General features: G+C 50.4%; 1 protein-coding gene across 1 annotated transcript; it reads right to left on the bottom strand.

The window, feature by feature from the left end:
* Positions 1-4,936: 4,936 nt before the first annotated feature.
* Positions 4,937-5,392, bottom strand: LOC138353230 (protein SPT2 homolog). Its single transcript, XM_069306114.1, has one exon. It carries the CDS (start codon positions 5,390-5,392, stop codon positions 4,937-4,939), a length of 456 nt encoding a protein of 151 aa, XP_069162215.1.
* Positions 5,393-10,509: the final 5,117 nt, after the last annotated feature.

Genomic DNA, 10,509 nt, shown 5'->3' with positions numbered 1-10,509 from the left:
GGTCCCCCACTGAGGGACCACTGTCTTTACTGGTCCCCCACTGAGGGACCACTGTATTTACTGGTCCCCCACTTAGGGATCACTGTCTTTACTGATCCCCACTGATGGACCACTGACTTTACTGGTCCCCACTGAGGGACCACTGTCTTTACTGGTCCCCACTGAGAGACCACTGTCTTTACTGGTCTCCACTAAGGGACCACTGTCTTTACTGGTCCCCTCTGAGGGACCACTGTCTTTACTGGTCCCCAGTAAGGGACCACTGTCTTTACTGGTCCCCACTGAGGGACCACTGTCTTTACTTATTGGTCCCCCATTGAGGGACCACTGTCTTTACTTATTAGTCCCCCATTGAGGGACCACTGTCTTTACTTATTGGTCCCCCACTGAGGGACCACTGTCTTTACTTATTGGTCCCCCACTGAGATACCACTGTTTTTACTGGTCCCCACTGAGAGACCACTGTCTTTACTGGTCCCTACTGAGGGACCACTGTCTTTACTTATTGGTCCCCATTGAGGGACCACTGTCTTTACTTATTGGTCCCCCATTGAGGGACCACTGTCTTTACTGGTCCCCACTGAGGGATCACTGTCTTTACTGGTCCCCATTGAGGGACCACTGTCTTTACTGGTCCCCACTGAGGGACCACTGTCTTTACTGGTCCCCACTGAGTGACCACTGTCTTTACTGGTCCCCACTGAGTGACCACTGTCTTTACTGGTCCCTCACTGAAGGACCACTGTCTTTACTTGTCCCTCACTGAAGGACCACTGTCTTTACTGGTCCCCACTGAAGGACCACTGTCTTTACTGGTCCCCCACTGATGGACCACTGTCTTTACTGGTCTCTACTGATGGACCACTGTCTTTACTGGTCCCCACTGATAGACCACTGTCTTTACTAACTGGTCCCCCACTGAGGGACCACTGTCTTTACTGGTCTCCACTGATGGACCACTGTCTTTACTGGTCTACACTGATGGACAACTTTCTTTACTGGTCCCCACTGATGGACCACTGTTTACTTACTGGTCCCTCACTGAGGGACCACTGTCTTTACTGGTCCCCACTGATGGACCACTGTCTTTACTGGTCCCCACTGAGGGACCACTGTCTTTACTTATTGGTCCCCATTGAGGGACCACTGTCTTTACTGGTCCCCACTGAAGGACCACTGTCTTTACTGGTCCCCACTGAAGGACCACTGTCTTTACTGGTCCCCCACTGAAGGACCACTGTCTTTACTGGTCCCCCACTGAAGGACAACTGTCTTTACTGGTCACCCACTGAAGTACCACTGTCTTTACAGGTCCCCACTGAGGGACCACTGTCTTTACTGGTCCCCATTGAGGAACCACTGTCTTTACTGGTCCCCACTGAGGCACCACTGTCTTTACTTACTGGTCCCCACTGAGGCACCACTGTCTTTACTTACTGGTCCCGACTGAGGGACCACTGTCTTTACTGGTCCCCACTGATGGACCACTGTCTTTACTGGCCCCACTGATGGACCACTGTCTTTACTGGTCCCGACTGATGGACCACTGTCTTTGCTGGTCCCCACTGATGGACCACTGTCTTTGCTGGTCCCCGCTGATGGACCACTGTCCTTACTAGTCTCCCACTGAAGGACCACTGTCTTTACTGGTCTCCACTGATGGACCACTATCTTTACTTACTTGTCCCCACTGAGGGACCACTGTCTTTACTGGTCCACCACTGAGAGACTACTGTCTTTACTGGTCCCCCACTGAGGGACCAGTGTCTTTACTGGTTACTACTGAGGGACCACTGTCTTTACTGGTCCCCCACTGAGGGACCACTGTCTTTACTTATTAGTCCCCACTGAGGGATCACTGTCTTTACTTATTAGTCCCCACTGAGGGACCACTGTCTTTACTGGTCCCCACTGAGGGACCACTGTCTTTACTGGTCCCCAATGAGGGACCACTGTCTTTACTGGTCCCCAAGGAGGGGTCACTGTCTTTACTGGTCCCCACTGAGGGACCACTGTCTTTACTGGTCCCCATTGAGGGATCACTATCTTTACTGGTCCCCACTGAGGAACCACTGTCTTTACTTATTGGTCCCCCATTGAGGGACCACTGTATACTGGTCCCCACTGAGGGACCACTGTCTTTACTGGTCCCCACTGAGGGACCACTGTATTTACTGGTCCCCACTGAGAGACCACTGTCTTTACTGGTCCCCAAAGAGGGACCACTGTCTTTACTGGTCCCCACTGAGGGACCACTGTCTTTCCCGGTCCCCACTGAGGGACCACTGTCTTTGCTGGTCCCCACTGAGGGACCACTGTCTTTGCTGGTCCCCACTGAGGGACCACTGTCTTTACTGGTCCCCACTGAGGAACCACTGTCTTTACTTATTGGTCCCCCATTGAGGGACCACTGTATACTGGTCCCCACTGAGGGACCACTGTCTTTACTGGTCCCCACTGAGGGACCACTGTCTTTACTGGTCCCCACTCAGGGACCACTGTCTTTACTGGTCCCCAAAGAGGGACCACTGTCTTTACTGGTCCCCACTTAGGGACCACTGTCTTTACCGGTCCCCACTGAGGGACCACTGTTTTTGCTGGTCCCCACTGAGGGACCACTGTCTTTACTGGTCCCCACTGAGGGACCACTGTCTTTACTGGTCCCCACTGAGTGACCACTGTCTTTACTGGTCCCTACTGAGGGACCACCGTCTTAGCTGGGCCCCACTGAGGAACCACTGTCTTTACTGGTCCCCCACTGAGGGACCACTGTCTTTACTGGTCCCCCACTGAGGGACCACTGTCTTTACTGGTCCCCCACTGAAGGACCACTGTCTTTACTGGTCCCCCACTAAAGGACCACTGTCTTTACTGGTTCCCCACTGATGGACCACTTTCTTTACTGGTCCCCACTGATAGACCACTGACTTTACTAACTGGTTTCCCACTGAGGGACCACTGTCTTTACTGGTCTCCACTGATGGACCACTGTCTTTACTGGTCTCCACTGATTGACCACTGTCTTTACTGGTCTCCACTGATTGACAACTTTCTTTACTGGTCCCCACTGATGGACCACTGTTTACTTACTGGTCCCTCACTGAGGGACCACTGTCTTTACTGGTCCCCACTGAGGGACCACTGTCTTTACTTATTGGTCCCCAGTGAGGGACCACTGTCTTTTCTGGTCCCCACTGAAGGACCACTGTCTTTACTGGTCCTCACTGAAGGACCACTGTCTTTACTGGTCACCCACTGAAGGACCACAGTCTTTACTGGTCACCCACTGAAGTACCACTGTCTTTACTGGTCCCCACTGAGGGACCGCTGTCTTTTCTGGTCATCATTGAGGGACCACTGCCTTTACTGGTCCCCACTGAGGCACCACTGTCTTTACTTACTGGTCCCCACTGAGGGACCACTGTCTTTACAGGTCCCCCACTGAGGCACCACTGTCTTTACTTGCTGGTCCTCACTGAGGGACCACTGTCTTTACTGGTCCCCACTGATGGACCACTGTCTTTACTAGTCCCAACTGATGGACCACTGTCTTTACTGGTCCCCACTGATGGACCACTGTCTTTACTGGTCCCCACTGATGGACCACTGTCTTTACTGGTCCCCACTGATGGACCACTGTCTGTACTGGTCGCCCTCTGAAGGACCACTGTGTTTACTGGTCTCCACTGATGGACCACTGTCTTTACTTACTTGTCCCCACTGAGGGACCACTGTCTTTACTGGTCCCCCACTGAGGGACCACTGTCTTTACTGGTCCCCCACTGAAGGACCATTGTCTTCACTGGTTACTACTGAGGGACCACTGTCTTTACTAGTCCCCCACTGAGGGACCACTGTCTTTACTTATTAGTCCCCACTGAGGGACCACTGTCTTTACTGGTCCCCACTGAGGGACCACTGTCTTTACTGGTCCCCACTGAGGGGTCACTGTCTTTACTGGTCCCCACTGAGGGACCACTGTCTTTACTGGTCCCCATTGAGGGATCACTGTCTTTATTGGTCCCCACTGATAGACCACTGTCTTTACTTATTGGTCCCCATTGAGGGCCCACTGTCTCTACTGGTCCCCACTGAGGAACCACTGTCTTTACTTATTGGTCCCCATTGACGGCCCACTTTCTTTACTGGTCTCCACTGATGGGCCACGGTCTTTACTGGTCTCCACTGATGGACCTCTTTCTTTACTGGTCTCCACTGATGGACCTCTTTCTTTACTGGTCTTCACTGATGGACCTCTTTCTTTACTGGTCTTCACTGATGGACCACTTTCTTTACAGGTCCCCACTGATGGACCACTTTCTTTACTGGTCCCCACTGATGGACCACTTTCTTTACTGGTCCGCACTGATGGACCACTGTTTACTTACTGGTCCTCCACTGAGGGACCACTGTCTTTACTGATCCCCACTGATGGACCACTGTCTTTACTGGTCCCCACTGATGGACCACTGTCTTTACTGGTCCCCACTGAGGGACCACTGTCTTTACTTATTGGTCCCAATTGAGGGACCACTGTCTTTACTAGTCCCCACTGAAGGACCACTGTCTTTACTGGTCCCCCACTGAAGGACCACTGTCTTTACTGGTCCCCCACTGAGGGACCACTGTCTGTACTGGTCCCCCACTGAAGGACCACTGTCTGTACTGGTCCCCCACTGAAGGACCATTGTCTTTACTGGTCCCCCACTGAGGGACCACTGTCTTTACTGGTCCCCCACTGAGGGCCACTGCTTTTACTGGTCCCCCACTGAGGGACCACTGTCTTTACTGGTCCCCCACTGAGGGACCATAGTCTTTACTGGTCCCCACTGAGGGGTCACTGTCTTTACTGGTCCCCACTGAGGAACCACTGTCTTTACTGGTCCCCACTGAGAGACCACTGTCTTTACTGGTCCCCATTGAGGGACCACTGTCTTTACTTATTGGTCCCCATTGAGGGCCCACTGTCTTTACTTGTCCCCACTGAGGGACCACTGTCTTTACTGGTCCCCACTGAGGGACCACTGTCTTTACTGGTCCCCACTGAGGGACCACTGTCTTTACTGGTCCCCACTGAGGGACCACTGTCTTTACTGGTCCCCACTGAGGGACCACTGTCTTTACTGGTCTCCACTGATGGACCACTTTCTTTACTGGTCTCCACTGATGGACCACTTTCTTTACTGGTCCCCACTGATGGACCACTTTCTTTACTGGTCACCACTGATGGACCACTTTCTTTACTGGTCCCCACTGATGGACCACTTTCTTTAATGGTCCCCACTGATGGACCACTTTCTTTAATGGTCCCCACTGATGGACCACTTTCTTTACTGGTCCCCACTGATGGACCACTTTCTTTACTGGTCCCCCACTGATGGACCACTGTCATTTCTGGTCACCACTGATGGACCACTGTCATTACTGGTCCCCCACTGATGGACCACTGTCTTTACTGGTCACCACTGATGGACCACTGTCTTTACTGGTCCCCACTGAGGGACCACTGTCTTTACTGGTCCCTCACTGAGGGACCACTGTCTTTACTGGTCCCCACTGACGGACCACTGTCTTTACTGGTCCCCCACTGAGGGACCACTGTCTTTACTGGTCCCCACTGATGGACCACTGTCTTTACTGGTCCCCACTGATGGACCACTGTCTTTACTGGTCCCCACTGAAGGACCACTGTCTTTACTGGTCCCCACTGATGGACCACTGTCTTTACTGGTCACCACTGATGGACCACTGTCTTTACTGGTCCCCACTGACGGACCACTGTCTTTACTGGTCCCCACTGAGGGCCCACTGTCTTTACTTATTGGTCCCCACTGAGGGACCACTGTCTTTACTTATAGGTCCCCACTGAGGGACCACTGATTTACTGGTCCCCACTGAGGGACCACTGTCTTTACTGGTCCCCTACTGAGTGACCACTGTCTTTACTGGTCCCCCACTGAGGGACCACTGTCTTTACTGGTCCCCACTGACGGACCACTGTCTTTACTGGTCCCCCACTGAGGGACCACTGTCTTTGCTGGTCCCCACTGAGGGCCCACTGTCTTTACTTATTGGTCCCCACTGAGGGACCACTGTCTTTACTTATAGGTCCCCACTGAGGGACCACTGATTTACTGGTCCCCACTGAGGGACCACTGTCTTTACTGGTCCCCACTGAGGGACCACTGTCTTTACTGATCCCCACTGAGGGACCACTGTCTTTACTGGTCCCCCACTGAAGGACCACTGTCTTTTCTTGTCCCCCACTGAAGGATCACTGTCTTTACTGGTCTCCACTGATGGACCACTGTCTTTACTGGTCTCCACTGATGGACCACTTTCTTTACTGGTCTCCACTGATGGACCACTGTCTTTACTGGTCCCCCACTGACGGACCACTTTCTTTACTGGTCTCCACTGATGGACCACTGTCTTTACTGGTCCCTATTGATGGACCACTGTTGTAACACTGTAAAAGTGTTTGGTTTAGTTTATTTAAAATATATATAGTATATGAGTCACAGACAGGGATTTGGAAAGGCGCCAGGTTGTCGGCCTGAGATCTCACACCTCAAAGCGTTAATGACCCCCAAGTGACCTGAGGTCAGATCATGCGAATTTCACCTTACTTCTACTAATCTCATAATTGGAGCCTGGTAGCCTTCAAACATGCCGACGTTTAAGGAGTGGCTTGGTAGAGAGCCGGAGGCTATCTACTTGTGGGCGGAGTTAGTTACTAGGCTCCCCAATATATACTCGGAGAGCGATCGATTCGAGAGCATTAGCCTTAACAAGACAGAAGACCAGGCAGCAGAACAGGAGGACAACAGCCGAGACAGGCTGTCGGTCGGACGGGGGTGAAGCTGCCTGACAGCTGCAGACTCTCCCCCCCCCCCATCTATCCAGTTATAGGCAGAGACACTTGGTGAGTTGAGCAGTAAGGTGACTTGGTCGTGTTTTACAAGTGTTGTGTGATGATCAGGGGCAGTCAGTTGTAGTGTTCTCAGATTCTTGGAGGATGACTCACTTTGAATATTAATCTTTAACATTTTAATTGGATTGCTTAAGTTATGATACTTATCATGAAAAATATAATTGTTGAATTTATTATTTAAATGGTCTTTCACTGTGTTTCTAGAAATTTTGAGTTGAGGTGAGAAAGCCTCTGTGATTACTGGTTTCATGGTTTAGAATGAGTACAGGATAGAGATGGGACATATCAATAATGACCTTGATAACATCTTTGGAGAATTTTGTGATACAGACAAGTTCCATTCCTTGTCTTGTATGTGATGATCTAGAATGGATGGTGGCAGCATTTCGTCTTCTACTATCTACTCTTCTACTTCTACTATCTACTCTTCTACTTCTACCTATCTATTCCTCTCCCTCCACCCCTCTCTAAACTCTCACTTTCAACTAATGACCCTCCTCGCTCCTCCCACCTCTCTACCTCTCACCCCAAACCCTCACTAATTACTTCACTATTCATTTCTTTCCTTTCGCTTTCTCTTATACGTTTGTGGCAATGATTCTGTATTCTAGAGTTCTCTCTAGAGTTCCGGGTAGCTGATCCAGTGACGGCGCCTTGTAGTCTTAGCACCTAGGTTACAAGGTGTTGAACGAGAGAGGTTGCCTTAGGAACTCTGGGGGTGCTCTAGAATAGTTAGCTAACTGAGGACGGAATAACGGACTAGAGAGAGCTGTTTCACCCGGCCTCGTTAGTTAACTGGGGGGTGGAATAATGGACAAGATAAAGCTATTTCCCCCCCCCCCCGTTACATTGTCTTTACTGGTCCCCACTGATTGACCACTGTCTTTACTGGTCCCCACTGATTGACCACTGTCTTTACTGGTCCCCACTGAGGGACCACTGTCTTTACTGGTCCCCACTGAGGGACCACTGTCTTTACTGGTCCCCACTGAGGGACCACTGTCTTTACTTATTGGTCCCCACTAAAGGACCACTGTGTTTACTGGTCCTCCACTGAAGGACCACTGTGTTTACTGGTCCCCCACTGAAGGACCACTGCCTGTACTGGTCCCCCACTGAAGGACCACTGTCTTTACTGGTCCCCCACTGAAGGACCACTGTCTTTACTTACTGGTCCCCACTGAGGGACCACTGTCTTTACTGCTCCCCCACTGAGGGACAACTGTCTTTACTGGTTACCACTGAGGGACCACTGTCTTTACTGGTCACCACTGAGGGACCACTGTCTTTACTGGTCACCACTGAGGGACCACTGTCTTTACTGGTCACCACTGATGGCCCACTGTCTTTACTGGTCACAACTGATGGACCACTGTCTTTACTGGTCACCACTGATGGACCACTGTCTTTACTGGTCACCACTGATGGACCACTGTCTTTACTGGTCCCCCACTGAGGGACCACTGTCTTTACTGGTCACCACTGATGGACCACTGTCTTTACTGGTCACCTCTGATGGACCACTGTCTTTACTGGTCACCTCTGATGGACCACTGTCTTTACTGGTCACCACTGAGGGACCACTGTCTTTACTGGTCACCACTGAGGGACCACTGTCTTTACTGGTCACCACTGAGGGACCACTGTCTTTACTGGTCACCACTGAGGGACCACTGTCTTTACTGATCCCCACTGAGGGACCACTGTCTTTACTGGTCCCCCACTGAAGGACCACTGTCTTTTCTTGTCCCCCACTGAAGGATCACTGTCTTTACTGGTCTCCACTGATGGACCACTGTCTTTACTGGTCTCCACTGATGGACCACTTTCTTTACTGGTCTCCACTGATGGACCACTGTCTTTACTGGTCCCCCACTGACGGACCACTTTCTTTACTGGTCTCCACTGATGGACCACTGTCTTTACTGGTCCCTATTGATGGACCACTGTTGTAACACTGTAAAAGTGTTTGGTTTAGTTTATTTAAAATATATATAGTATATGAGTCACAGACAGGGATTTGGAAAGGCGCCAGGTTGTCGGCCTGAGATCTCACACCTCAAAGCGTTAATGACCCCCAAGTGACCTGAGGTCAGATCATGCGAATTTCACCTTACTTCTACTAATCTCATAATTGGAGCCTGGTAGCCTTCAAACATGCCGACGTTTAAGGAGTGGCTTGGTAGAGAGCCGGAGGCTATCTACTTGTGGGCGGAGTTAGTTACTAGGCTCCCCAATATATACTCGGAGAGCGATCGATTCGAGAGCATTAGCCTTAACAAGACAGAAGACCAGGCAGCAGAACAGGAGGACAACAGCCGAGACAGGCTGTCGGTCGGACGGGGGTGAAGCTGCCTGACAGCTGCAGACTCTCCCCCCCCCCCCATCTATCCAGTTATAGGCAGAGACACTTGGTGAGTTGAGCAGTAAGGTGACTTGGTCGTGTTTTACAAGTGTTGTGTGATGATCAGGGGCAGTCAGTTGTAGTGTTCTCAGATTCTTGGAGGATGACTCACTTTGAATATTAATCTTTAACATTTTAATTGGATTGCTTAAGTTATGATACTTATCATGAAAAATATAATTGTTGAATTTATTATTTAAATGGTCTTTCACTGTGTTTCTAGAAATTTTGAGTTGAGGTGAGAAAGCCTCTGTGATTACTGGTTTCATGGTTTAGAATGAGTACAGGATAGAGATGGGACATATCAATAATGACCTTGATAACATCTTTGGAGAATTTTGTGATACAGACAAGTTCCATTCCTTGTCTTGTATGTGATGATCTAGAATGGATGGTGGCAGCATTTCGTCTTCTACTATCTACTCTTCTACTTCTACTATCTACTCTTCTACTTCTACTATCTTCTCTTCTACTTCTACCTATCTATTCCTCTCCCTCCACCCCTCTCTAAACTCTCACTTTCAACTAATGACCCTCCTCGCTCCTCCCACCTCTCTACCTCTCACCCCAAACCCTCACTAATTACTTCACTATTCATTTCTTTCCTTTCGCTTTCTCTTATACGTTTGTGGCAATGATTCTGTATTCTAGAGTTCTCTCTAGAGTTCCGGGTAGCTGATCCAGTGACGGCGCCTTGTAGTCTTAGCACCTAGGTTACAAGGTGTTGAACGAGAGAGGTTGCCTTAGGAACTCTGGGGGTGCTCTAGAATAGTTAGCTAACTGAGGACGGAATAACGGACTAGAGAGAGCTGTTTCACCCGGCCTCGTTAGTTAACTGGGGGGTGGAATAATGGACAAGATAAAGCTATTTCCCCCCCCCCCCCCCGTTACATTGTCTTTACTGGTCCCCACTGATTGACCACTGTCTTTACTGGTCCCCACTGATTGACCACTGTCTTTACTGGTCCCCACTGAGGGACCACTGTCTTTACTGGTCCCCACTGAGGGACCACTGTCTTTACTTATTGGTCCCCACTAAAGGACCACTGTGTTTACTGGTCCTCCACTGAAGGACCACAGTGTTTACTGGTCCCCCACTGAAGGACCACTGCCTGTACTGGTCCCCCACTGAAGGACCACTGTCTTTACTGGTCTCCACTGATGGACCACT

The sequence above is a fragment of the Procambarus clarkii genome, chromosome 56, assembly GCF_040958095.1.
Source record: "Procambarus clarkii isolate CNS0578487 chromosome 56, FALCON_Pclarkii_2.0, whole genome shotgun sequence".
Taxonomy (NCBI): Eukaryota; Metazoa; Arthropoda; class Malacostraca; order Decapoda; family Cambaridae; genus Procambarus; species Procambarus clarkii.
This window is presented reverse-complemented; position numbering and strand designations above follow the sequence as displayed.

What these genes read in the sequence shown, in the direction of transcription:
- LOC138353230 (XM_069306114.1), bottom strand. Translation starts at nt 5,392, where the DNA reads ATGACAGTGGTCCATCAGTGGGGGACCAGTAAAGAAAGTGGTCCATCA.